We start from the raw sequence: 27,983 nt of genomic DNA on the forward strand, positions 1-27,983 counted from the left end.
CGGTTTTTGGATGGTCAGAGCAGAAACGAAATGTTACCCCGCTAAGCGGAAAAACTGACTCCATGTATGCACCAATTCAGTTTCCCCGCTAGATTTAGTGGGAAAATTGATGTCACGGGACCCGACGTCACAGAACCTACAGGCAAATTCAGACTACCCGCTAAATTTGGCGGGAAAACACATTAGGGCCTTAAAGTAATTTATTGATCAATGTGTCGACGCTAAAACAATGCAACGTCATTTCAACACCAGATCACCGTATGACGCACGATCGGTGCAACGTCGATCGATCGTCATCAGCTTATCGTCGAATAAGCAGCACAGCTGATGCCGCCTAAACACATTGCATCGTGCGACCGTCGCGCAATTTTTCCCTCGACCTCTCATTTCCCGTAGATTCTGCGTGTCCGGTGCTCTTTTTCCATATTATTGCGCGTGCCTATAGCTTTGACTGCATAGCCACGGGACGTCGTCCAAAAGTATAGCGTGGTAACTATGGCTTATGCATAAGTGCAGTTAAGCATGACTTAACTGCGGTTAAGGGTTCCCGCACAACTGACTAGGGTATTGAAGGGTTTTGCACGTGGCCTCGAGTTGACGGCCTCTTGTTTACCGTCGGTCCTTTCCACGTGCGCGACCTCTCCGTCGGCGATTGACGATTCCTTCCCGACGTCCTCCCGTGCAGCCATGTCCTCCATCCCGTACACGATGCACTCTGCCGTCCAGCTCCACAGGAGGCTGGCGGAGGACCAGCCCAAGGACGTCAACGTCATCTTCGAACCCCCCACGAGCAGTGAGTCCCCGCCGCTTGGTCGGACGGCTGCAGCAGCGTCAAGGTCGCACATGGGCTCTTCGGTGTGCTTGAGTGCATCGCATCTCCTCGTAACCGCTCGCTTTGCTACGTTACGGGCAACTGTTGTTCTTGGGCGCAAGAATAAAGAGGTGATGACACTAGCCCGCTGGCACCACCTACGTGTGGCCACACGTAATGAGACCAAACGTTTTCCGGTATTTGCGAGATTAGACCTACGCACTACCTACAGTCGCTTGTAACACCCTCGCAATTAATTCGAGCCCACAGTGAAAGAATGATGGTTAAAATGTATGAAATTGTACAAGTCATAGATAATTGTTGCAAGCTTGCTGATAGATGGCACCAGTTAAGCGAGTGTGTTAACTGGTTGTGCGATGCACTCAAGCACACTCAAGTGCAAATCTGTTAACCAGCCTTAGTGGCTCAGAAATTCAGCAATGAGCACATCCTGTGCTCACGCTAATATGCAGCATTGGCTTTTCATCAAGTTCAGACAAGTTGAGATGTGATGACAGCGTAAACAGGTTATACTGAAATAAATTGAAACTGCATTTTATCTCGTTGAAAAAATGGCTTATAACGTCTTTGCTGGTAAATTGCAATTTTTTTAATTAAATGAATACAGTAAAATACTAAAGAATAAAATTTTTGTTCTGGCCTTGAAGTGGGTTCAATATTCTTGTTTCAAACACTGGCTTCTTTAAAATTGCACATAATGTGCGTTTTGTAAAAATTTGGTTACTAGCTCAATTTCTTCATAAAGACCAAAATAATGCCTCACTGTTTCCTAGAGTCCATATTTTTGTTTCAAGATAGAATAGGGAGTTTTAGAGTAACGTACACAGCTTTAGCATATGCTAGTGCCAGATTTAGCGCTTGCTCTAGTGAACGCCATGCAAGAGAGTTTTAAAACAGCGTTTCTCCGCCACGACACAAAACCGAAGCATCTTGCGGTTGTAACGCCACCAAGATACAGAAACAACTTTTATTTCACGCACAAAATGCCACAATTTGAGCAAAGGAAACAAGTTTGTGGTTCATAGTAACATTTGTGTTTTGTTTAAACTTGTAAATGGGACGCGAGCGGTCGATTGGTTGTGTCCGCTGGCATCACCTCGGCAAGTGAGGTCTCGCACGCTCACTTTTGCACACCCTACTTTTGCCAAGATACACTCACGGGTGCATTGTGGGGAATGGTGTACAGATTTTATATAAGCGTGGCTTACGTATTGGCACTAAAACAGAGGACACCGGCATCCTTTGACCGCCTCCTCTTACTTTGGAGGGGTCAAAAGGGGAGCAGGAAGGGGGCGAGCCGTAGGCGCCGACCTTTGGTGATCTTGAGATCAAGAACGAGGACGAACAACCGGGGAAAGAAATCAGACACTACGTAATATCCCGAGTCATCGCCCACCCCCCTACCGCCTGAAATTCGTTAAAAAAGTGGGGTGGGCCATGTCTCGGTGGGTGAGCACAAACACTTGAAAAAAAGCGGAAAAAATTGCCTATTTTTCTCTGCGTATCTAGCGCTGATGCACAAGAGATACATCAAACTCAAAACTCGATTTAGTTTCATTGTTTTATAGAAAAAAATGCTCACGAAAGAATATTTTACTATAGCGAAGTCCGTTGCTTGCAAACACCGCCGATCTGCATATAGCGCGAACGTTTGTTCCGTAAAAGAACGTCACCAATATGTTCTTCTAGTTAGTAAAAAAAAAAAAAAAAAAAAAAAAAAGAAAGATAGAAAAGTTTACAACGAAATAGAAAAACCGACCAGGCGCAACGAGCGAGCGAGCGAGCGGACGGACCAAAGAAGCGACCAAGAGCGATGCTGGGAAAGCGGGAAAGCCGGCGGTCGCGTTGGCAAATACTTTGGCGTCGGGCCGAGTCGGGCCTTGTCAATTGCAAGCTCTTGCGCAACTTTCTTGTTTGGTGCGTACATACGTGCGTCCGTGCACGGCGGGCTATCAATGCACGGTTGGGACGCTCTGCAAACGTCTGTGTAGGGCGTTCCAGCGAAGCTTTATTTACGCTTTGGCTTTGCCTAAAATATTGCACAACCGCGGTCGCGACGGGCGGGAAAAAGGAGCGGGTTCGCGGTAACCTTACTTCGGCGGAGACAGACTTTGACCTAACACTCCGCGGTTACATTAACAAACTCTTATTTTGTTATCTCCATCGTTTTCTTTTCGCACGGATACACGACCACTTTGGGGTCGATCACGGAGGAAATGCGTAAACAAAAAGAAGTGTCTTTCCCTCCTTCGTTTTACTTTGTTACGGACGTCCTCCAACTGTAAGGTCCGCGGCCGCTTCATTCGGGTAGGATGAGTGTTCGCGGATCGCGGAGTCCGCGTTGGGGTATTTGAAGGGGTGGGCGATGACTCGGTGTTTTTTCGGAAATCGATATTGGCCCAAAAAACGGGGTGGGCGATGGCTCGGGGATGGGCGATGACTCGGGATATTACGGTAGTTAAGGACATTGTTTTGCTAGGACAAGTTGAAGTTGTTAGAGTGCTTTTCATCTTTATTTATTTTTGATCGAGACGCAATACCTGTGTTTTTGTGCGAGATAAAGGCCAGAAAAAAGCTAGACAAAGACCTTGCAAGTGATGTATTCCTGCTTTTTTGTGTATATCAAAGCGTCACCAGCATCGCGGTTCCATGGGGGCCACCAATGTCCGCCTTTCCAAAGTGGCCGTATTGCACGGTGCCGTTCTATCTCGATCATTACCACATATTAACTCTACCGTGTGTTCCCTCCCCGACAGCGGTGGAGACGACCCTGGCCAAGTACAACCCGAAGCTGATGAACAGCATCTGGGGGCTGTACAACCGCTACGCACCCCACTCCTTCCAGAAGAACTGCGAGATTGCCGGCTGCCCAGTGTCCGGCCTCGCCGACGCCCGGGAGAAGTGGGTGCATCCTCGGTTGCCTGGTTCACCGGGCACGGTGCCACGCACACAGTTTTGCCTTCTTGTTGTACTGCGAAGAATAATTGGCTGAAAAGGCGAGAAAGTGTACGATACGGGGCGCTGCACTGCAGACGGTTTGCAGAATGCGCTTGGGAGTGGTCTATAGAACAGAGTTGGGTGGTATCGCGATACAAATGTATCGCGATAGTATTTCAGAAATACATTCCGTATCTGTATTTCTGTATCGCGATACATTTTTTTCACCAGTATCTGTATTCCTGTATCGAAATACATTTGGAATGTTCCTTTGTATCGCGATACAATCGGGATGAAATGTATTTCGTTACATTTCTTAAGAAATACCCCCCCCCCCCCCCCCCCCCCAAAAAAAAAAAAAAGAACAAGTCCGAACCCATCTTTTTTTTTTTTTTTTTACTTCTGAGGGCACCAGAGTCAAGGAGATGCTGGGGCATTGTTACTATGCTGTCCAAGGTTCCTTTTGATTCTGCAAACCATTTTTCTATGCGTCCTCTTTTCTCTTCTGAGAAGTGTCGCGTAGTCGGGGACTCGAACCAGGTGGCGTGCCAGGAGTGGAGTCAGAGCATTTTCTGCCGCAGGTCCTTAGGTAGGGATTGCTTGAGTCATTGTTTGCTGGCATCCAATGCCCGCTGCTAACCGTCTCTCTCGCCTTAGCGTACAGAATACACCCAGCCGGCAAAGCTGAGTCACATTCCGTTGCAGCACGAGCCTGGCGGCGGTTGACTTGAAATAGTAGGAAGACACGCTGTGAAGTATAACACATATGCGTCTGCGGCTGCGCCCGTAACATTGCACGGCTCAAGGGTACGTCATCAGCCGACGTGAACGTGACCCGTTGCTCTGGTGATCCGAAACCCAGAAGGCGGCCAGAAGTGGCCTCGCTGTGCCATCCCAGACTACGTACTCCCGCGACTAGTCTCAAGACCACTGTTTCTCGGATGGCTCGCACCTGTGCTGGCAATATCAGCTCGCAATCCACGAGGTCTCTGTTTGAATAATGCTAGGCAAAACTTGAGGACTGCAATTCGTGCGTCGGTGGCAGAGGGTCGGTAGTAAGGACCTTCATAACAGGGATGCTACCGTATCGTTTTTTCAACCGTAACAGAAGATAAGACATGTATTCCAAGATGCTTCAGGTGGTCCACTATTCTCAAAAATTCCAAATGACACTGCATGCAGGATTTTCAAGTAGGTAACCTACAACGAAAGTATGTATTGTCCATTCATACAGTAGCGTGGTAAAGTTTCATGTTCAAGGCCACACCTACAGATAAAGAGTACTAGTTCGTTCCACCGTGACATCGTGTGATCGATTTTGACAGGATTCCCTCGTCAGACAGACAGGATGTCATGGAACGGACCGTGGTCAACCCTTGATGGAACGTATTTTTTTTGGGCCCATTGAAGACTCCTCGTCGTCCGAAACCGCTACCTTCAAGGCAAAGTGCCAAGCCAACGGGAAAGTAATTTCGGGATCGAAAACACCCACTTCAAACTTCAAGCTTCATCTCAGTTGGCGTCTCAAAAAAATTTGGAAAATGTATTGCACTATCAGTATTTCTGTATTTGTATTTCTGCCCTCCCTAAAATGTATCCCAGTATTTGTATTTCCAAATACATTTCTGAGTATTTCTGCCCAACCCTGCTATAGAATACCTATGTCGCGCAGGTCTTCGTACGTCGGCCAGACGGGCAGTTGTTACGACGATAGCACACGTGAATGCGCCACGGCTACGAGGACACTTGAGGACATCTCGGCCACCCATTGTAGCCTTTGACCACCTGCCCCCTTCATTTATCGATGCTAAGGTTTTGACAAGGTATCCTAATAGGCTGCTTAGCAAGCTGCAAGAGGAGTTTAACGTAGGAGTGCACGCGATGTACGAGTGATATGTCCATTTCCTTGTCGGCCTAGAAATGTGCATTCTTGGAACAAGGGCTCGACCGACAATAGTTGTGACTCAGCATTTTGCTGCCGCCGTAGTATAAGCGATTGGCTTTCCAACAAGCGTCAGTTGCGAGTGCACCCTGTGTCGTCCACATTCTCGCCCTCGCATCTTTTTTCGGCACTTTCTTAGGTGATTGCGAACCAACTGCACAAAATTGCCGTTTCAACCCCCCAAAATAACCCCCGAGGCCATTTGATCAAAGCCGGGGAAAACCGGAAAAACCCAAACGACAAAAAGCTTGAGCATCGGGGAAGAAATTTTTATCTACGGCGCTCTATTTCATTGATTCATTCTGAACTTCTAGCAGCATCAGGCTTATTGCGGGGGGCTAACGAACATAAAAATAAAGTTTCCACATAAAAATAAAGTTTCCACATTTGCAACGCAAACAGTTGCACGAGGCACACCATCCGTTTCTTAATACTTTTACCAAAAAAAAAACTTTTACTTAGTTGTGTCATGATACAGAGCTCACATATTTTGTGGATGTGATCTTTAAGGAATATAATTAGGAGGTGAAAGGTGTGACAAGCTATTCCGATGGAGACTCTATAAGAGCTTCGTGTTCACCCAGAGCCCCCGCAACTGTCGGCGAGGCTGCTGCTTCCTCGGACCTGCATCATTTCTTTTGCTTATTGGCATCGGGAGACTTTCCAAATATCCGACTCATGCCCACGTTTCTTGGATGTTGAAGAACCTCGTGCTTGTGTCCTGTTTCTTTTTCCCAACATAAGCCCCAACAAATGCCAATTTCTTGCTTGACATAGAGAATAGGCACCAAGATACACTGAATCTATGTGAAAAGATGGATGCCAGCAAAACGCTTCCAAGTTCCAAGAAGATTAAACCATGGAAACCCAGTTCTGGGTTGCCATTGTTTTGCTGGGCACCGTGTTGTGGACGAGGCCGTTAGAAATCCGAGTCGTTTCATCGGAGTGAGGCCACATCAAGTGCCACTCCGTGCAGCGTCTGGGTTCTAGTGTTCCGCTCTAGACTCTGCAGGTAAAGGGGCCTCGCATCAATACCAGGTTGGAATGCTACGCAATGCTGCCGGCTGACGAGTTTCCTTGGCAATGTATACTTTAAAGGATAAAAGCAAACTTTTTGTTTCAGTCTCACAAAACTCGATTGCATGGTCGTACCTTTTGCCGAATTACCCAAACATCAAAAAGCCGTAGGTACACTCGCTGCACGTGCTGGCGTCTGCTCCAGTAACTGTTCAAAAGCAAGAATATTAAACGAGTGGCACCTGAAGGGCACATTCATCGACGCCTTATTTTGGTTATTTATACTCGGAACCTTTTATAAGAAGGAAGGGGAGTGCGTGCATGTCCCCATAATTCTCTTTGGTGCTTGGGTGATGTAGCAGAATGTCTGTTGCAATGCAGACGTGGGCGCAAGAATTACTCCAGATGCAACCCACGGGTTGGACACTGCATGTGCACTCAATTATTGGGCTCGTAACAGCTGTTGACGAGAGTTCGGACAGTGGCTCGTGTCGATTCACTGCAATGCTGGGGCTAGCCAAGCCCTAACATCATCTGTAGCTCAGCACTGTGCTTTTTCAACTACAGCGTACAGCTATATAATGAACATTGGTGGAACATAATTGGCACTGCATTACTAACTGAAAATTTAAAAAAAAAAAATGTAGCTCTTTTTTTTTCTGCGTTAGTTATTGCATGGAGAGACGAATGCGAGTTTAATCCTTCAGGAATGTCAAGTATAAAATTTAAGTAATATTTACTAAAAGTGAAAGAGTTGTTTCACTGCCCCTTTAAGTGTGTGTGTTTTTTTTTCGTTTTTTCTCCTGCATGTTGAACACATATTTTTGTCTCGGTAGCACTGTAACATACTCCGTGAAAAATATTTATTTATACAAAGCCTATATTATGGGCCATAAGTCAATTGATGTCTGCACGCCCGCAATTTATTACATATTTTCGACACACGGTACTATCAGTGGCACCTGGAATTCTCACCCCGAGGTCAGTCCTTTGAACCACCTTACTTTGTCTTTGTTTACTCCGAACTACAGCTTGTTTAATTTCGCAGTCGTCAAATACCGAGTTCATTACCGAGTCTCTGTCTCGGTGTTTGCCACGAAGTGAGAGGTTCAACAGCATATATTTGCCATCCTGTAACGACGAAGGAAGCCACCGAAACGGAGGTTGCCTCAACAAAAGGAAATGGCCTACCCTCAAAATGAATTTTCATCGCTTGCTCGTATTCCTCTATGCAAGAAAAAAAAATGGCAATAACTTAGTTGGGAGGGGCAGGGAACAAACAGAAACCGAGATAACATGTGCCCGAGTATACTCGGGTGTGGCACTCCAAGGGGGCAAAGGACTGGCCAGAATAAGCTGCTGCTATTACCTTCGAGGGTTCCCTTTGCTCGCAGATACTGCAGAGCACCCAAGTTACCAAGTTGGCCGCACTTGTAGTCACTACTTGGCTCACAGAAGTGTCGGAGATGGCAGACGACATGCGAAATGTAAAGGGGCAAAGGACGTATGCAGAGCACCTCTTCTCAAAAAACAACTTTCTATAAACGAGCGTTTATTTGTCCCAAGTCTTTCAGTCGGCGCACTGCAGTTATTTCGCATGGGCACATTGGCACGCCGTTTCCATTCCATTGGTTGGAACAGTTGTGCAGGGGAGTTCGGGCAATACTGGAAGGGTCGATGCGATCGCGCCTGCACGCGGCTCGAAAAAAATCCCGTTGCTTTTAAGCGACGGCCGTACGAAAGGTTGCTGTCCAACCCAGCCGTGTGGGCGGCAACCGAGACTGAGAATACGTGGAGACACGGAGGGGGTAACTCTTTGATTACTCGTTGTAGCTCGAGGTGCTCGTGGCCTTTCTGACTTTGTGCCGTCTTTCTTTACAGGTCCTTTGGACTGTCCCCCTGGAATCGGTTGCACTGAGGTAACGGCCTTTTCCTTAAACACACCTCGGCCCAAGTCTGTTAGTCCTTTGTCTGGGATGTCGCTCTGTTGTAAACAAAGCCTTCACCTTAGACTGGTGTTGTTGGGGCCATTCAGAAAATTAGTTTTTGCTCTTTGACCCTTTATACGAGATGCTAAAAAAATGTAGGAATAAAGTGACAATTCGTTCATGTTTGTTGCACTTGTAAAAAGATGCAGTTCTAATTTTAGATTAGTTTTGTACTATATTGCGCCTCATGTTGCGCCTCATGCGCCTCATGGCAGTTTTGGTTTCGGTAGCTGGCATTGCCGCGAAATGGTGTAGGCGGGAACTGCATCCTCGTTTCTAAGCTGACCCCCGAGTTCCGATTTTTGTTTTTTTTATAAAAACTATCGGCCTAGATTCGAGTAAATACGGTATATCTAATAAAGATACTGATGCATTAAAACGTCCCCGTAAATCTACTTTACCGAAGAGCCGCTACCGCGGTCATTTCCCGGCAAATGTGCGAGTGAGGTTAATGCCGTCAATGCGGTTTGGGAACGGGGAAGTTTCAGGAGTGACACCACCTTCAGCTGTTGACTTTGAAACCAGTTGCTCAATATTGATGAATTTTAAAGGGTCCATTCATTTCATTGCCCAAGTGCACTGTATGACGTTTCAGGACGGGCCTCTGGCACGCCTAAAGTCACTGGATCCTGGGAAAGTAGCGCCATTGCCTTCCCTACCTGCTAGCCGGACACAAACACATACGAACATACAGGCGACCCAAACCTAGCAGGGTGATTGGCTGATTGGTCTACGTTGCCATGGAAATCGCCATCTTGGTCCATTGAAATCTTCAAAGCTTCTAGAGGGTTGTTCTAAACCAGTCGCGCCAAGGTTACCATGGAGCATCATTGTACTGGAGGCGTTCCTCGCCAATATAAGAGTCTTTGGCACTTCCTATGCGATCAACTTATTGTTCAGGCCCATCTCCATGGATCTCTTACAATTATATTGTTCTTCTTGCTTATTTCAAGACAGTAAACTTATTTTTCGGTGCCTCCAAGCACCGACACAGTATCTGGTGGTGGTACGAAGATTTGTTTTGCGGGTGTGTGGTTGGCGAAATCTCGGTATACAAAACACCACTGCATAAAGCTACCCGTCACCAGCGAATCTAGATCGGCTCACCAAGAACGGAGGGGTCAAGGAGAAATTGCTCATTTCACGGACCAAGGTGGCGACCACACGGGGAGCTAGGCGTTGCTTTCCCAGGATTGAGTGACTTTAGGCACGCCCAGTGGAGTGCCAGATGATCCCAGTGGATATGCTTGCAATACACAAACCAGTGCCAGCAATTAGGGGTGGGGCAAGCTTGGACGAAATACAAAGCAGATGAACCCCAGTGATTTTCTATAAACGAATGTTGGTTTTAGTTTTCTGTTCAATCGGGGTGTTTTTTTCCATTGGCCATGTGCATAGCCTCTTCCATGGGAGGACATGTATAGTGTTCTTGACCAATTAGTGTCCACTCTCAAACAATAATGTTTAAAGGAGCACCGACACCCCAAAGGTCATATTTTGTTTATTGTCAAAACGATGCAAATTGTAGTCATAGACACACAAAAGAATCCGCATCGCGAAAAACATTTTCGCGCGTGCGGCTTTTTATTTGTGGCGCTCTCTTCTCCCGCTTTTTGCCTCCTCGCTTCTTTTGATTTGCGACGTCAGGAATCATGAAATGTAGAAGCTTTGTAGGCGACATTTCTATGACATTTAATAACGGCAATCGTAAAACATGTTTTTTAACGCAATTGCGAATGCACTATGGCCCTTCTTTTTGAAATACCAAAAATTGGAGTCCGTTGTGATGTCGCGTCCTGGATTTGTGTCCTCCCTCGGAAAACTGGGCGGCGCTCGAGCAGAGGATCATCGGCGAGTCGCGGAACCGGACGAAGGAACGGGTTCCCGCCGGCGCCCTCGTCCCCCCCGTTCCTCGCTTGGGGTCCTGGTGGCAACGGGGCTTTGCTTTGTAGCGGGGAGCGGAGGGGCCAAAGAAAGTCGGCTCGCACGAGACCGCAAAATTTGACGTCGCTGCACTGGCGCGGGAACTTCAAACCCTGCATTTGGAAATTGTTTTTTTACTCCACAAATACTGAATTCCCGAATCTCGAATTTTGAGGGTTATGTCCCAGCAATGTTTTCATTCGTTTCGGATTATAAAAAAAAGTATGATTTTGATGTGTCTGTGCCTCTTTAATGTACTGGGAAGAAATGTTCTTTACAAAAGAATATATCGCAATAATAATTTGCAGAAGTGTGCACTATATAGTTGTTGAACCACCATACATAAAAATGAGTCATTTTTTTTCCGAAATTTGTCACTTTAACGTGGTGTCCCCCCTTAAATGCGGCTCTTTTGTTTTTGCAGCTTGCTCGGTGTCTTTGGCAACGGACACCCTCGGATGGTCACAACGGGAAGACGACAAACGCCTGGAAACTACGGACAATATACGGACGGGAAGAGTCGTAGGTTGTAGCATATCATTTTAATGGGCTGAGGATCGCAATAAAGACTACCTAGTCCTTGGAGAAGCGAGACTTGCATTGCTAATGCTAGTGCCTTTCACGCAAGGGTGGTGAAAAACTTGCCTTTTTTAAGGAGGCAAAAGAGGTTGAAGTAGATCTAGACCTTACTGTTCCCTTTTGTTTACTACTTCTTCGTTGGAGCATTTGGTATATTTCTGCTCTCTTGTCCATGAACAGGTTCCTCCATGCTAAGGCTGCATTTATGTTTTAGGTATTGCAGATTTATTATAACCTCTCTGCTACAATTCAGTCGGGCCTCTTTGATCACTCTCATCATCCAAACGTATGGCCCAGTAGCGGCAGCCTTCTGGTGGCTGATGAAGCAAGAATGTAAAGGTGCTGCACAGTGGAAGCCATGAATCCCGAACGCTCGAGACGTTACTATGACGCACAAATTGAATACCAGTGCTGCGTTAGCATTTATTTTGAACTTGTCAAAAATTTTACCAATGTGTTGGTCCAGTTTTTTTTGTTCATGCAAATTGAGAAGGAATTCCAAGGTGAAACACCCCTTCTCATTTGCCATCGGGGTGCAAATGCGACGACGCTCGATGTAATGCACTTTCCTAACCACCAGTGGTACGGCAAGAGGATGGACATTTGAGCCACCACAAGGCACCGAATTTTGAGAAGGGTATACTCATGCTTATCAGCAACTAGACTCGTGTTCACCGCAAGGGAAAAGGAAGTTTTGCGCATTGTTCATACGCCGCATAAAGTAGTTCTTACAATATTTGGTTGTCGGAAGAAGCAGCGGCGCTTTTGGCATTCGAACCATGTACGTCTTGATGAGATAAAAACACTACCTAAGCTTAGTTTCTTTAAGCAGACCTTGCCATCAATGTTACTAAATAATGCTCTAGTTTTGGAGTGTTGTCTGGCTGCGATAAGCTATCTCTCGTTCCACTCAAGACTGTAGCTGAATTTCACGTTGAAGAATCTTTGTGCGCTTGAATCTTTAAATAAGTTTTCATCGAGTGTTTTTCCAATCTCCACAGTAGTACAAATCCACCTTATCACGCTAATGTTTTTTTCATTAATGGATTATATTTTTTATCAACCCTGCTGGTGTTTCAAAAATTCCACGCAGCTTTAAGCTGTTTTTATCCACTGGAACGGACAAAATAAATAAAATTTCTAAAAGCAACAAATCAATACACTTCCAAAATACTTGCACATATATTTCAACAGTCGCTCGAGTCTGCAGTTTTATCTAATGACTGAAAAAGGAAAAAGGTAATGCCTCTGTTTAAAGCTCTCGTTAACTGCATTCCTTGTGAGGTGGTTTTTGAACACATAATTTACTCGCAACTTGTAAACATCCCTCAATCAACCTCATTTTTCTCCATAGCTCAACATGGTTTTAGAAAGAAGTTCTCTCGTGAAACAGTTGGTTAGTAGTACGAATGGTTTCTATAATGCTTGTGATTCCAGATGAACTGCATATTCCTCGATTTTTCAAAGGCATCGGACAAGGTATCTGAGACTTCTTTATGAACTAAACATTGATCTTAACGCGATTAACTGGCTGGCAGCGTTTTTAACGGATCATGCTCAGTTTGTAACCTGCTACAGTATCAACTTTCCTTTGGCACCCGTTTCCTCCAGTCTTAGGTCCGTGACTTTTTCTAATTTGCATTAATGACTTGCCAGCTATTGTTTCCTTCTCAATCAAATTGTTTGCCAATGACTTGACCAAATTTTCGATTCAAAACAATTGCAGCCTTATCTAAATTCTACAACTAAACGGTGTGAGCTGTGGTCAGTGGGATTAAATATCAATAAATGCAAATTAATGTGCGTGGCTTCTAAACCTGCTTTTACTATTGCTTATAACCCAAATGCAGCATTTCAGCTTGTAGACTCGTATCAATATCTGGGCGCGATACTGACTTCCAATATCTCCTGGAACGAGCGTGTCGGTACGCGATTCCTAACGCCAATCGCACGCTTGGTTATCTCAAATGTAACTTCTTTTTAGCCCCAATAAAGCTTTTCTCTATAAAACATTGGCCCAATCGAAACTTGAATATGCAGCTTCCATCTGGAACCCCGGTACTACTTGCCTTATTGACTCGCTCGAATCCGTCCGGCAGAAATCCCTACGTTTGATATTGGCCAAGTATAACCGCACCGCTAGTAGAACATCGATGGAAGACAGTCCACATCTTCCCAGCCTCGCATTGTCGCAGAATCTCGAGTTTTTGTCTCTTTCACTAAATTTTCCACCATAACTATGCACTTGGAAATCGCCTAATGAATCTGGCATCATTTGTTTCGGCGTGTCTCAGTCGTCGTCGTAAGGTTGGCATCCCATTTAGTCGTCGTAACACATTTTTCGCATCATTCATTTCTAGAGTATCGAATGACCGGAACCAGCTACCCACATCAATCGTAGATTCTGCTCTTCTTTCCACTGCACTTAGTAGTTGCGCGTTTTCTTTCGCTTAACTGTCGTTTGTATTTTGTCCGTTTAGCTAATGTACCATTTTCTGGCCTGTAGTCCGTGGAGTATACATATTTAAAAGTTGAAATTTTACCCGGTGCGGACTATCTATGAGTGTGGACTATTCGAGGTCTTTTTGTGTTTTTTTCCAGCATGCTTTGTTTTAATAAAGCGAGCTTTCTTAGCGTAGAAGCATTCTTGAGTGATTATGTTAATGATCATTTATGTACAAGATTCTTTGCGAGCTAATAAAGCGGGCAATTTGTCAAGATGTGCTGGGTACGAGAAGTTCTTACGTGGCAGCTAGTCGGGTCCAGACTATTTGAGGAAAAACTTATTTCTAACCAAAATTTTCTCTGCAGAGACCAGGTGCAAACAATAATTTGGAAAATGTGGTACTTGGAAACTCAAGTGCACTTTCTGCAGTAACTGGAAACAAAGGAATAGAAATCAGTGTGGATCCATGTCGCACTTTGATCCCAACGAAACAGTGCTGGGATCAGTCTCTGTTGCAGCTTTTCCAATCCTCGTCCAGAAACATCACCTACACATGTCTAGAAATGGGGACACTGTTTAGCAACACGAGCATCCTTTATTTACAGCATGCACCCAAACTAAAACACCACACTTTCATCAGGCTACCCCTAGTTGTATCGTACTGCCAACGCTTGAACGATCCCCAGAGACATCCTGCACTTTTCGGGACGTGCAACGATGGCGAACATGAATGGGACACTCCGTGAGTTACCGTCTACCCGAGACTGTTCTTAATTTTAGCCGTCCTCTTCGAAAGAAGAGGCCCGTTTGAACCTCACAGAGCTTAATGGGACGATGATGGACAGACATGACAGCAACAAGTTCCTAGTTCTTTGAGGCCACTGAGAAACCTTTTGGTTGTCGCTGATCTGAAAATTTGTTTCTTTGAAAACTTTCTGGAACTTGTGGTACAAAAACAAATTGATTAGAGTCATACCTAGCTGATATATGTAGGGTTTACAAATTGTGGTCCATTTGAAACTGGCTTGGGGCACAGACTGGAGCTTGGGATCAAACGTGGAAACAATTCAAGTGACTCTCTCAAAGCGTTTTGCGAGGCAGACGTGTGACCGAGTTCTCCCATCCTTCCATATTACAAACCACTTTAAGTGGTAACTCTGCCCTAGGAAATACTTTTAAATTCTTCCGGCAATAACGGCTGAAAAGGACAGACCCTAGGCTTAGAACTTGGTAGATATCGTCTCGGACATGTCCGCCACACGTCACTAGTAGGGTTCTGCGTTTTCGGGCTCTATTTTTCTTCGAATGGGGGGGGGGCATTTTCTGAAGGGTTTATTTTTGCTACACACTCTGCATATGGTCTGTTCTGGGGGTCAATTAAACCAATCTGCACTTGCAAGGACTCGCATTGAAGAGGACGTGCCCGGGGGATTCCTCGACATTTAGGGGACTGCATGTCCCCCAAATTCTGGGAAATGGTTTCGGTCATCGTGAGAGCAAGAAACAAGATATACGAGTGGTCCTCGAAAAAAGCAGCAACCTTGGGGGCAGTTCAGTACGGGCTGTGTTCTTGGTCAACGCAAAATAAAACTAGATATATGCTTCTTTCTCTGAAGCTTGAGTTTTTCTTATTCGAGGATGGCTTCAATTTAGTGTCTCTTGGTTTACCCAATCTTGATAAAACCACCACCTTGGGAGTTACCGGTATTTAGTGAAGACACGGAACCATAGTTTTAAAGGGACACTGTCAGCTCCCCCCCTCCCTTTCCCAAATTTAAAAAGTTTTTTGTTGGACGATTTAGTGTCGGAAGACTACCCAATCAATATTTTGCTCCAGGGTCACGCATATTTTCGATAAAGTAAAGAAAAAAATGCAACTGCTCAAAACCGAAATTGGGCTGGGAAGGAAGAATATAGAGGGAGGAGAGAGTTGCCAGAAATCATGTAATTGTGCAGCTTTTTTTTTTTTTTTCAATCAATGTATTTGCAGCTTTTTAGAATCCAGAAAAAAAGAGGAACAATATTTTAATTTTTTTCATTATTGACAGTGTGCCTTTAATGACACACGACTGATTATATTTGGTGGTTGTGTCTAAGCCATAGAAACTGGCACGTGACCACGGAGAAGAGACTGACCGCGACTCAATCTGGCCACTTGTTGATCCATGATTTCCAGGCAGAAAGAAAAATTTCGAGCCGCAAACTGTGTTCTGGGTAGTTGGGCTCCCACATGTCATGTACAACTAAAACCTCGGCGAGCATAAACATCCTTTCAGCGTCCCTGTAACAACCAAAAACAGACTACATCAATGTCCCTGTAGAGACAGTACCATACTTTGTCTCCAGATGCTACGAAACATTATCGCACTTTAAATTAGCATTGGACAAAGGAACCCTCTAGACACCATCTGGAAATCAGTCTACTTTGGGCATGGCTGCACACACGACTGACGATCATTCAAACGTCCCAAAGGTTGACCTTCCGTCTCGACAGCGGACGGCCCTCTGCTGGGATGACATCGGCAGACCCGGGGTCTAGATGACCTTGTCCTTCCGCTTCTGGTTTGTCCGAACGCCAGTTTCTCTGAACCTCTTCCGGTCGGCCAGGTACTCTTCCGTGCACAGTTGTCGGAAGTCTGGATCGTCGTACCTGGGCACAGGTGCCGAGAAGACCTCCATGCAAAATCTCACGGAGGGTTCACATAGAGTTTTCATTGGTAAGGAACGGAAAGTAGCCTAAAGTCCATTTGATTTGTTTTTGTCTAGCCCTACCGTGGCTCTCGACTGAAAGGCATAGGAGGAGTGGTGCGAAATACAGGAATAAAAGCATAAACAGAATGTCAGAAACGACGAGGCTGGCTCTAAAATCTGCCCGAAAAATCGGCGCCTACACATGGCAACTGAGAACTTTCACCAAAGGCATACTTCAGTGGTGAATTTTACCTAGTGAAATTCCGAGGCATAGTTCCCTTCTCGTCCAAAATGAGACCAGCAAACCTACCGGGGTCTTGAAGGACGACAGCAACAATTGGGCTTGTGGCGCCATCCCTGATAGGCATTGGGAGCAGACGGTTGTCTGCTTTCAGATGAGCGTGTCCTCTGCTCGCTACACCGGAGATGGCGCCACAGGCCCCATTCTTCCCATCGTTCACTGCCCCAGTAAAATTTCCGATTGAAGAAAGCTTAACAATATCATTTCCGAGTGAATTCGGGTCTTGTATTGCCCGAGGAAAAAAAGGAAAACATCCCGCTTCAATCTGTATCATTTCATTGATCCGGTGGGATTGACCCTGGTCAGTCGGGTGGGTGGCTGATAGATGGGTGTTGGTATCTGGGATGACCTTTATGGGTCCCCCCAGTTTGTGCTCGGTTGGGACCCACACAAACCCAAGAACCCACTGTTAGCCACTAAAATTTTCTTTTTCCTTTGGGGGAGAACATTGCCACATAAGAACTGGCTGCTCATGCTTCGTGTTGAACAATGCACAACTCAAAACATTGCAGATAACCATTCGCCTGCGGCACATCTTTATCAATAATCCAGCGACTCTCTAAGTCTCTGATGCCACATCTCTAAAACCACATTTTTTTTTTAAATTTCTGCCCTTGAAAAGGACACTGCAACAATTTAATTGTTAATTTGTAGCTCGTATTTTCTATACTGTCTAGCTTGGTACAAGCGAGAGAAAATGCTCCACCTTCTCCCAAAATACCGCGAACGAAAAAACATTTCTTTTTTTTTTTTGATCTGCGGTTGCATGTGGCGGTTATCGGAACCACAGTGCGACGTCGTTGGGGTTTGTTTTCATTGCCTCAATCCCTCGCCGCAACCCTCAAACCAGATTGTCGAACCGAAATTTTTATCGGTTCGGGTTCAATGCTTTCGGTTCAGTTCCGGCAAGCAAAAATAATGGTTCAAACCGGTTTTGAGCGGCTAAATTGAGAATATATTTTCCGCATTGTTTTGGCAATAGGCACTATTTCCGCCGTGAAACGAGCAATTATGGAACGTTTTTATCGTTCGTACAATCCACTTTTATTTTCAGGCACCAATACTAAAAAATAGCGTTATTTAATTTCGAGGAAACTGTAAAAGAGTCTAGATTAACATAGCAAGCGTCATGTTTATATGACACAACATTAATTTGTCTACCTCAGTCACATATATTTTACTTGAATAGAAAGGTTGTCATAAAGTGCAATGGGACGCCTAAAATACCCGTCCGTCATTGGTACAACTTTACGTCGCAGTAATAGAAGTTGAATGGCGGTTGTGCTCTTGAAAGAAGAAATTAATTACAGCGTATGTAATCGCAGAATGGGCACCTCGTCGCCGTATGTATAGGGAAATAGTTTACGAAATATGTTTCACAATATATATGATGCAATTGAGCTAAACCCAATAATATTTTCAAAGTGCCACGCAAGTTTTAGAGCAAGCCCTTTCAGTCTACCTTTTATAGGAACACTGGAAGGAAATCACGAGGCTTGATTTCCTAACCAACATTCTTTCCACTCAGCATCATGATGCAGGCCAAGAATCATGAAGAAAGGACTGATCACAATTGTTCCCTCTAATCTATACGCACCTTCATATTCAGATAGAATCTGGCCTAAAACAGCACGTACGCAAGCAACCATTTTCTTATTGAAAAAAAACTGGCGTAGCCTGGCTTTTGAGGTTTTCTCTTGACAAGATGCCGGTCAATTCAATTTTGCAAGTAAGCATCACCCTTGCTCATTGATGTTTTGCTAAATAGAACAAGGTAGTATTTGATGCTCTATACCCGAACTGGTCACTTCCTGATGGTAACATAATGGTCATAGTTCCCCCACGCACCCCTGTGCACTTTGTTTTTGTCCAGCCCACAGGCAGAAAAAATTGCTGCTCATCACATAAAAGAGGCAATCACAGACTGAGAAGTTATATACGTCAGGAACACATAGTTATTTAAATCAGCTCCAATATTAAAACTTTGTTTAAGGCTGTCACAAATCACTTCTAGACGTGCCTGTCGAGGATAAAAACACCCGTAAAGATTTGCAGAGCATATCTCGGACAATTTGGGAGTGCATATGATTCATGTCTTTAAGTTGGTCGGTCCTTTATTTATGTTGTTGAATCTTCGGTCAGTCACTGCAATCTTTTCTGCAGTTATTTATCAAATTTGGATTGGATCAGATCGACTCACCACTTCTTAAGGCACGCCTTGAGGGCATTGTTCTCCTTGCGACACAAAAAAGGCAGCAGCAGTCCTTGCTTCTTGCAGCACACACCAAACTCTGCAGTTGGAGGTAGAACAAGAACATTAAGGGTGGTTCACAGATTGCTGTTTGAGTATGAACAACTGCATTGCAACCGTTTCAGACTGCTGACAACGAGAGAACACTAGGGAGCCAACTGCTGCTACGTGGTCTATGGGCTGTGTTTGCAATGCAAGCTGCAAAGAAGCGACAAAAGCATATTTGCCTGTTTTCCTCCTCGTCACGCGACAATGCAAAGCATGTGCACTTGCAACCAATCTGCACATGGCGTGTCTACCGTTGACCTTTTAGCGGTCGTTGCCGGACATGTACGGAGAACATTAATCATTTGAAACTGCCTGCCCAATTCCAAAACCGCATGCACAGCGGGAGGTGTTGCTATTCGTTGTGTTTTTGGCAAACTATAAATGTTATACTCGCACTATGTTTTAATTCGGACCAATATATAGCCTGGGGCTATATGTAGGTCTGAATTTAGACGCTCCACACACCTGATATGGGCAAGACGGTCGCTTCGCTTGCATAGAGTCAATATAATAACCTAGAGAAAAAGGCGCCATGCATTGGGGCCACCACGAAGCGGCAGGGCATACACGCAGACATCGGAAACCCCCAGCTGACGATCCCGAAGGGCCCATATGGCAATGCCTTAATATGCACGAAGAAGGAGCAAGACATCACCCGTAAGGTCCTTGCTCTCTTCTATTTTACTTTGCAGAAAAACACCAGAATCTCGCATTGTACACAACTAAACAAAGTTGACAAGCGCTCGAGCAAGTTAAACTCGTTGCGGCAAAACGCCTAACCTTTCTCCGCTCTTCTGTCGCTCTCCCTCTCGAGACCGTCATTGTCAATGCCCAGGATTTGTTGCATTCTGTTCCCCTCTTTACGTCCCCGTGTCGACTGCTCTGGCGGCGATCAGAGCGCTGGCTCTTCTGATTCACACTTGGAATGCTCGTCAGAATTGAATTCCGAGGACGAGAGCTTACTAGGGACGCTGCCAACCTCCCAAAGTTTGAGCTCGAGAGGTTAGAAAATTTCTAACCTTGCTCAGGCTCGAATTTGAAAACTTCGCAACTTTAGAACCCCGCTGAGGTTCAAATTCGAATAATTCGAAATTGTCGAGGTTTTTCGAAAGTTCAAGTTCGAAGATATCAAATTTTTTTGACAGACTGTTAGAAAAATTTAAACATTTCAAATTTATTTACGATTTAACTTTAACCCATTCGGCAGCAAAGCTGGCGAATCGCCGGGCATGCTGTCAGAGGCCATTTTGCCAATGCCGGCGATTCGCCGGTCTGCATGAATTTCTGTTTTAAAGAGCCATTCATCGACGGCACGCTACGTAGAGTTGGGGTAGTGTAGTTAGACACATTGCCAACAGATGACGAGGGTTGTTCTATTCACTGTGTTTGTTTGAGCTTTTTCTGTTATGTGTTGTCTTTCCCGCTCGATCGCTGCCTGCTTGGAGATGGCAGCGTCCAGTGAACAGTGTGGCCTTTCTGACGATGAAATCATAGATATCTTCTTTGACAGCGACGATGACGGGACGACTGGTGAGGGTAGTGAGTTTTCGGAGCCTTTTGTCGACGATGGGAGAGATTCCGACAGCAGTTCTGAGTCTGAATCACAGCAAGAGCGCGCTGGTTGTGCGACGCGTCAGCGAGCCAGAATGGAGTGCTTCAAGATCTTTTATACGAGGAAGAATCTGCGAGGGCCTAGTGATTTATAGACTTGAACGAACCACTTAAGCATGTAAATAAACATGTTTTCTTGTTTTCTGCACTGAGTTTTACTGTAAAAGCTTATTATACAAGCAAAACAGTAATTCCTAGTGTGGCCTTGTTTTAGGGGGAAAACATGCGGTACGAACGGCCTGGCAGCATCTGATGCGCGCAATAGCAAATAAATTATAAAATATGAATATCTCAAAAAAATTTTTTTAACATTTCGGAACTTTCAATTTTAAGTTTGAATTCTTAGATTCACGGATGGAGATCAAATTCTGCAGCTTTAAACCAAGTTTTCACGAATTTTTGCGCCTACAATACGGGTAAATGGTACCCGTATTGTACGCGTTACCGAAAAAAAAGTAATGAGATATGTTGCAAGTAAAAAAATGTGTTATCGTTACCACTAGAAAGTAACGCACGGTACTCTTAAAATTATGAATTAACATGCTTTAATCTTTTGTTGTTACAGGTTGTGGGGATTCCTGCGATCTCCCTTCCCTGATGGCTGTGATAACGGCCGCGGGTCGGAACACTCGGCCTCCTTTGCCCTGACCTGTTCATGAGGCAGAGGGCCACCTGGCTTGGGGGCTCTCACTCTCTCCCGGGGGGACCGATTTCCGTTCCCCCGCTCGGATGCGGATCACTGCTGACAGGCGAGGAGGTTTCGCTTCTTGTATTCCCACTTTCGGGAAAGGGACTCGTCCGGGTGACCGCGAAAGAGATAAGACGTATGTCAGCGACTTCTCCGACGCTTCCCCCGTCTTGGCTCTCCTTGCGTCTGGCAGGTTCTTACCTTGCCGGCGCGGGGGGCATTTTGGATTGGGGCATTCTAGTTCACTTTGAGAGTGCTCTAATAAATGCTCGTGGACTCTGTCCTTACTCGGGTACGTGTGTCTTCTCTTCCCCTATATTCGGGAGAGTGAGACAAGGTAGTCGATCATTGGCGCCGACGGAGGTAATTTATCGAACCGACCCGTGGCAATGTAGCCCTAAACGTTTGTCTTATTGCCGCGGTGATGTGGGGACCGAAAGAGTAACCAAAGGGTTGTCTCAACAGCGGCGGCAATCTCAAAGGAGCCGTCCAACCTAGTAGCGCAGTCCCCACATCTCCGCAGCAATGTAGACGACGTTTAGGGCGACACTGCCACGGGTCGGTTCGATAAATTACCTCCGTCGGCGCCAATGATCGACTACCTTGTCTCACTCTCTCGAATATAGGGGAAGAGAAGACACATGTACCAGAGTAGTGACAGAGTCCAAGAGCATTTATTAAAGCACTCTCAAAGTGAAGTACAATGCCCCAATCCAAAATGCCCCCCGCGCCGGCATGGTAAGAAAAGGTCCTTACCTGCCAGATGCGGGGTTCCGAAGAGCCGAGACGGGGGAAGCATCGGAGAAGTCGCCGACGCACGTCCTATCACTTTCGCGGTCACTGGACGAGTCCCTTTCCCGAGAGCGGGAAAACAAGAGACGAAACCTCCTCGCCTGTCAGCGGTGATCCGCATCCGAGCGGGGGAATGGAAATCGGTCCCCCCGAGAGTGAGAGGAGGGCCCCCCAAGCCAGGCGGCCCTCCGCTTCACGAACAGGTCCGAGCTAAAGGAGGCCGAGTATTCCGACCCGCGGCCGTTATCACAGCCATCGGGGAAGGGAGACCATAGGTATCTCCACAAGGTATGCATAAGCACCATATTTCAAGAAACATTATGTTCATCCAGAAACTGAACATATTTACTTTATCTTTTCTACGGGTTCAGCCAAATACTAAAAAAAGAGATGCAAAAAAAAAAGTTTATATGACTTGGCGCTCAGAAACACAAAAAATTCAAGTGTAACTTTTAAATCTTGGGAAGAATATGTAACGAGCGAAGTAACTGTCACACGTCACTCGAAATAAGTAACCCAAGTATGTTACCCATTACCGTTTTAAAAATGTAAAGAGTATGTCAAAACATAACCAGAAAAGGTAACGCACTACCGGTAGCGCCGTTACTTGTAATGGATTACCGCCAACACTGTGTGGTACTGACAATACTACCCGTATTACACATCATTAGTCATAACTTGTACGAAACAAGCGTTGAACTGGTTGAGCGGTTAATCAAAGAGCCCCGAGGCGGTCAGGTGAACATACTTCTTACTTATTTGCAAGCTATAGCCGGTGACAGGTCAAGAACGAAGTGGGAGCTCCTCCCAGCCACTACAGCGGAGCGAACGGTGGAGAGGCCTCCCCTCCACCGAAGCGGAAAGGGCTGGCAGGAGCTTCCACTTCATTCTTCACTTGTCACTGGCTATAGTAGCAATCCAATCAAACGCTGCCTAAATGCAATGCTGGTATAAGACAACTAAATACACGGGACAATGCACGCACATAGCCACACCCAGGCTTCCCGAAAATGTTTAGTTGCTCTGGGAGTTTCTTTTCGGTGGGATAACCCACTGAACATAGGCACAGCACCCGACACAGGTCATTAAGGTTGGGGAGAATGCAACCAGACTAGAGTAGGGGACCAAATACAGCTGATCAGGTCAAGACCGGTTGTTATCCGGCTACCCATATTGGCTGCATTCCAAAATTAACTCCATTTGACTCCAGAGGAAAGGTTTTGTACCGCGGCATTCCAAACTTACTTGATGACGGCAGAATTCGCGTTCCAGAAGCGGGTTGTTTACTCCGCAGTAATCATTCACGCTACCCTCCTCGATCAGGGGGTAAAGCTGGATCAGAGTAAATACGTCACGTGATCAGTTCGTCGTCTGCTTTCTGCAAGAGCCGTAAAAAGCTTGCTTGCTCCATTGGCTTTGGCGGCGGACGTTCGAAATAACGAAGAATGAGGTACAGCCATTTATCATGATGTAGAAATCCCGAGACTGCGGTAAAAGCGGGGAAACTTGGTCCAAGAAGAAAGACGGGGGAAGAGAGTGGTTATTGTGATTTGCTGTTTTCAACGCAGGAATTGACTGTACCACATCCAGACCGTGCACCTTCACCGAGAGGGTATACCTGTCGTTATTATCATAGTGCGAGCATAAACAGGAGCTTCTCCGCATCCTCGTCGGGAATGCCGTATTCTCACGTTGAAGGCTGAAAATGTTTGAACGCAGTAAATGATGAGGTTGTATTTTTGTTTCCCCCAGAGTGTGTGTAATGAGAAAATAACGCCTGTAAAGCAGTGAAGGCTTTGAAGATTTCATTGTAATCATATTTCGCATCAAAGCGAACGTTACATATCACTCTTGAGAAAGCACCGTGCGCTGTACCGCTACACCGTGTAGAAGCAATTCCTGCAAAACGTAATCGGTGCAAATTACGATGCGTGGAACATATGCGTTTAAGCCACCAGGACTAGATTTACAGTGATCGTGCTAATGAATAAAAACAAATTTTTGATGTCTAACTGAAAAGAGTAAGTAATTTTGATCTCAATATACAGCCCAAAAGGAAGGGCGAGCAAAAGGAGCCACCTCAGAAAACACCGCGTCGTCATTAACACTAAAGCCTGTTCGAGTGCTTTCTCCATGATCAAAAGGGTTGTCTGCTATATTCTGTCATTGCTGCTGTTTTTCATTTTTGCCCAAGCTCAAGACGAAGCCGCGTAGTATCCAGGTGAGTATCCCGATCATTCGAAAATCGAGTCGCGGATCATTTACTCGCAATGTCACGTGGCATCACCCGCTGATGTAGAAGACAGGTTCCTCGGGTAAGATTTGGAACATAGCCATTGCGGCTGCCTGAAAGTTCTTCGATGAACGGAGATATTAGCCATTCTAAAATGCAGCCGGTTACTAATGGTAATGAAGTGCCAATTCAGCGTTCACTGTAGCGCATCAGCGTCGCGCTCCACGCGCGCGCCTTTCTTTGGCTCGAGGAAATCGAGGGATTTGCGTTGAAATAAAACTAGTGTTATGAAGGACGCTCGCAGCAAAGAACCTCGGTTGACTATCAAGCCTGCAGAACAGGGATCTGTTGGCCCACAGGTTACCTCGGTGTAATTTAGGGAGTCGTGTGCAGGAGAGGCTCTTTGTAGAAAGGAAAAGGTGCAAGGTCAAGGCCATCCCAAGGTGATCATTCTCAGTTCTGCAAGCGAGTCAATTGTGGCACGATCAGCTAAGAGTCAAGTGCAATTTCAACTCCGCTTCACACATAGACATCTCACATTATTTATATTTGCTGGCTCGAACCTATTAGCCCCGAGAAGTTCGCGTGGCGCCCCCTTATGGCGAACCGAGGTGACGTCACGGCGACAATTTTTCCCCGGCTCGCCCCGCTCGCCCTGTGGAGGCTGTGACGACGCTAGCTGTCGGCGCGCTCGTCTCTATTTATTTTTTTTTTTGGCGTGTTTTTCGCAGGAAGTGTAAATTTTTTTATGTGCCTTTATTGAGGTATGGCCTGTAGCTACAGGCGAAACTTCAAACAACATTTTAAGCATGGTTGACAGGGCAGGCAACGCATGAATCACAGCTGGTATATAAAAATTAATTATGGCCACAATTGCAGGAACATCACTGTAGATTTACATCTCGCACAATAAATGCTGCTGATGGTCTGAATAAGTGGCAGGTTGTATATACAATTTTTTTGTATCTTTGTTTTTAAACAAGATCGCCGAAGCAGAAAAGCTGCTTCGGCCATCTTGCTTCGGCGATTAGTTGAGGGTATATCAACCCTCAACTAATGTATAAAAAACGTAAGCGAAGGTGTCTAGCTCGTTATTACTCCCTTGGGCTCTAAAATTGATATTTTACTTAAATCGAATTGTCCTGAAGCTAAAATACCAGAAGCTTTTCTCACGCGGACTGTCGCCCTTCACAGGTTCCACATTTTCTGCTACTAGTGCTGCATCTACCACTGGACAGACGTTCGAATGCTTGCGTTTACTCCTGTTTCCCTCTGTTGTCATAGAGTCCAGCTGTAGGGAGTTTGGAGGCTGAGGAAGCTTTTGGGGACCTGCAGCAGTGTCTCTTTTAATTGTAAATGACGATTCAGACTAAACGGTGTATTTTCCGGATACCCAAGACTTGAATAAACAATTTCCGGAAAAAAGTATAAACATTTTAAATTACGGCACTATTGCTGTGCATATTTTGGGCAGTTCGATACATATCATACAGGCAACTAGGGGCGATTCGGCCGTTTTTGCTGCTACCATACAAAATAATTTGCAGTAATTAGGCATCTTCTAAGAAATATGCCTGCATACGTATATATATATATAATTAATTCATAAAACTACATTTATGTAAAACAGCCCTGTTCCACGAGCACTTCAAAGATAATCAGACACGGGGCCTTTAAAAAATCTGCGAACCAGCGCATGCAGAGTGGCAGCGCAAAGTCGGGGTCGCGAGCTAATTTGCCGACCACCCAAAGGCCCATGATATAAATGCCACTTCAAATGCCTTGAAAGCGGTATGTAATATCGTCCTAAATCATGAACATGCAAGGAACAGAATTCCAGCGTCTGAAACACTTGCGCCTCCGCTTCACCGACCCCTCGCAAGATTGCCTTGTATGATATGAGCCTCCCCGTCCGTGTGGACGGACGGGGAGGTTCATTGGCGGAATTGCCTCCGCCGATTGCTTTCGGGATTTTTAACCCAATTTTAAAAGTAAAAGGGACAAGCAGGCTTATAAAATGTACGGAAGCACGTCAATATCGGCCTAACTCAACGTCTTGTACACCGGGTAAATGAAGTCCAACTCCACGAAGAGCTTGCGGCACACAACGCCAGACCAGGAAACCGGTGCTGGGAAGCGAACCGATGCGAGATCGCGGAGCGGAGTACTCCCCCTGACGTCACGGTACACCTCACCCAATCAGGGCGCGGCGACCGCAGCGACGCTTGTGTTCGCTCTCGGGGCTAATAGGGGTGAACTTGGTTTGCACTTCGTCGAACTTTTGAACTTTACAGGTTAGAAAGTTTGCAAATCATTGAATATTTTAGCTGATAAGCTCGAAAGTATAAAAATGTTGAATTTCACAGCGCGAAAAATCGAAAGATCGAAAACAATTGAAATTTCAGCAGGAAAAATTTGGAAGTTCAAAAATCATAGAATTTTTTTTGTAACAGGTTTGACGTTCCGAAACTTTGCGCATCTTTCAAACCCCTTGATTCGATCTCTGAACCTCAGGTTCGCAAAACGTTTGCGGCATCTCTAGAGCTCACCATACGACGCAGAAGCTCCCTAGAGAACCTTCAACTTGCAATCTGAACATTGCAGAAGCAGACGAGTTACAATAAAACTGAATGAAAGAGAGGTGACAACCCTTTCAATTGCTGTTTCATGCTTCTAAACCTGCAGGACGTATGTGCTCCCTCTAGATAATTAAGTAAAAAAACAATTGCACTGACCCTTCGCTTATGCCATTACTCTGGAAACAACGTCACACCACTGGGAAACATCTTTTGGAAACTCGACCGTGAAAGGGTTAAACTGAAAGCGCTTTCCATGGTCCGAGTTGCGCCCTCTCTTAAAAACAGACTGGCGCCATCTGCCAGCTAGCGCAGGAACACTTCAGACCCGCGTACTGCCCTGCTGCAAGTTAAGCTGGACCACCAAGACGTCCACTCTTTCCATCGGAGCGAACGACTCCTCTACGGCGTTCGATCTGCTAAAGTGGGCAGAGGGCTTTTTGGGAGGGGCTGGACCCGCCTTCCTGATTTGCGAGATCAAATCTGCACACCATCCATGAGGAACGGTCTCTCCGCGAGAAAGTATTCACCGATGATGCGCACGATCGTGGGAAATCTGTTCCAGGGCTACCTCGTCGGCTTGCTCGCGACTTCTCTCGTCGTATGCATCGACGAGTGGCTGCAACTCTCGATCACCGTCAAGCTCAAATGTGTGGGCCGGCCTCAACACATGCCAGCAGTCGAGCATTCTGACGAGCAAAGCCAGAAAGCGAACAGACGAACTTACCGGCAACTAAATCGCTGCATTTCTCGTCCCTGGCCTTGTCTCGCATCTTCTGCGGAATGAGTATTTCCTTCTCCACATTACGAAGTCGCGTGTCGTTCGGGTCACCTGGAAAAATCCGGGGTATTTTGAGAAACTGAAACGAAGAAAAAAATCTCTCAGCGTACCGACACCGTGCGGTCCGCCGGAAAAACCGTCGCGCAACACTGCCCGCTGACTTTCGGTGGGCATCTCGAGCGACGGGAATGAAAGCACTCAACGCAGGAATAACCCGACCCCCCACAAAAATTAGCAGAAAGTCCTCAACGAAAGCTATGCAGACTGCAAGGTGTGCACCACAGTTGTGTACAAGGTGCTCAAGGTGCTGGTCGAACTGGCTCAGGCGCTGGCTAGGCTGGCTACGG

The 27,983-nt window shown here is 45.8% G+C and overlaps 2 protein-coding genes across 8 annotated transcripts in view; one reads left to right on the forward strand and one right to left on the reverse strand.

Moving 5' to 3' along the window:
- The window catches only part of LOC8032119, a 51,009-nt gene extending 39,785 nt beyond the window's left edge, over positions 1-11,224 (forward strand). For all 3 annotated transcript variants that reach the window (XM_040221039.2, XM_042288006.1, XM_040221040.2), the window contains 4 exons: positions 686-793; positions 3,589-3,733; positions 8,610-8,647; positions 11,064-11,224. In XM_040221039.2, coding sequence (XP_040076973.1) covers positions 686-793; positions 3,589-3,733; positions 8,610-8,646 — 290 coding nt within the window. In that variant the 3' untranslated portion in view covers position 8,647; positions 11,064-11,224. The remainder of the gene's footprint in view (positions 1-685; positions 794-3,588; positions 3,734-8,609; positions 8,648-11,063) is intronic.
- Positions 10,245-27,982, reverse strand: LOC8032120 (COX assembly mitochondrial protein homolog). Of its 5 annotated transcripts, XR_005798971.2 has the most exons (6): positions 27,747-27,962; positions 27,583-27,687; positions 18,857-18,947; positions 16,144-16,314; positions 15,801-15,945; positions 10,245-10,752 (listed from the first exon to the last, which is right to left on the reverse strand). XR_005798971.2 is itself a non-coding variant. In XM_029987185.4 (4 exons), the coding sequence occupies exons 1-4, from the start codon at positions 27,808-27,810 to the stop codon at positions 16,200-16,202; spliced, it is 375 nt and encodes a 124-aa protein (XP_029843045.1). In that variant the 5' UTR covers positions 27,811-27,982; the 3' UTR covers positions 14,240-16,199. The 5 variants fall into 5 exon arrangements, 1 of the variants encoding a protein (XP_029843045.1); XR_005717802.3 differs by lacking the exon at positions 15,801-15,945 and having other exon boundaries at positions 27,747-27,975; XR_005798970.2 differs by having other exon boundaries at positions 15,801-16,314.
- Position 27,983: the final 1 nt, after the last annotated feature.

This window comes from Ixodes scapularis, unplaced genomic scaffold (genome assembly GCF_016920785.2).
Source record: "Ixodes scapularis isolate PalLabHiFi unplaced genomic scaffold, ASM1692078v2 ptg000854l_1__unscaffolded, whole genome shotgun sequence".
Taxonomy (NCBI): Eukaryota; Metazoa; Arthropoda; class Arachnida; order Ixodida; family Ixodidae; genus Ixodes; species Ixodes scapularis.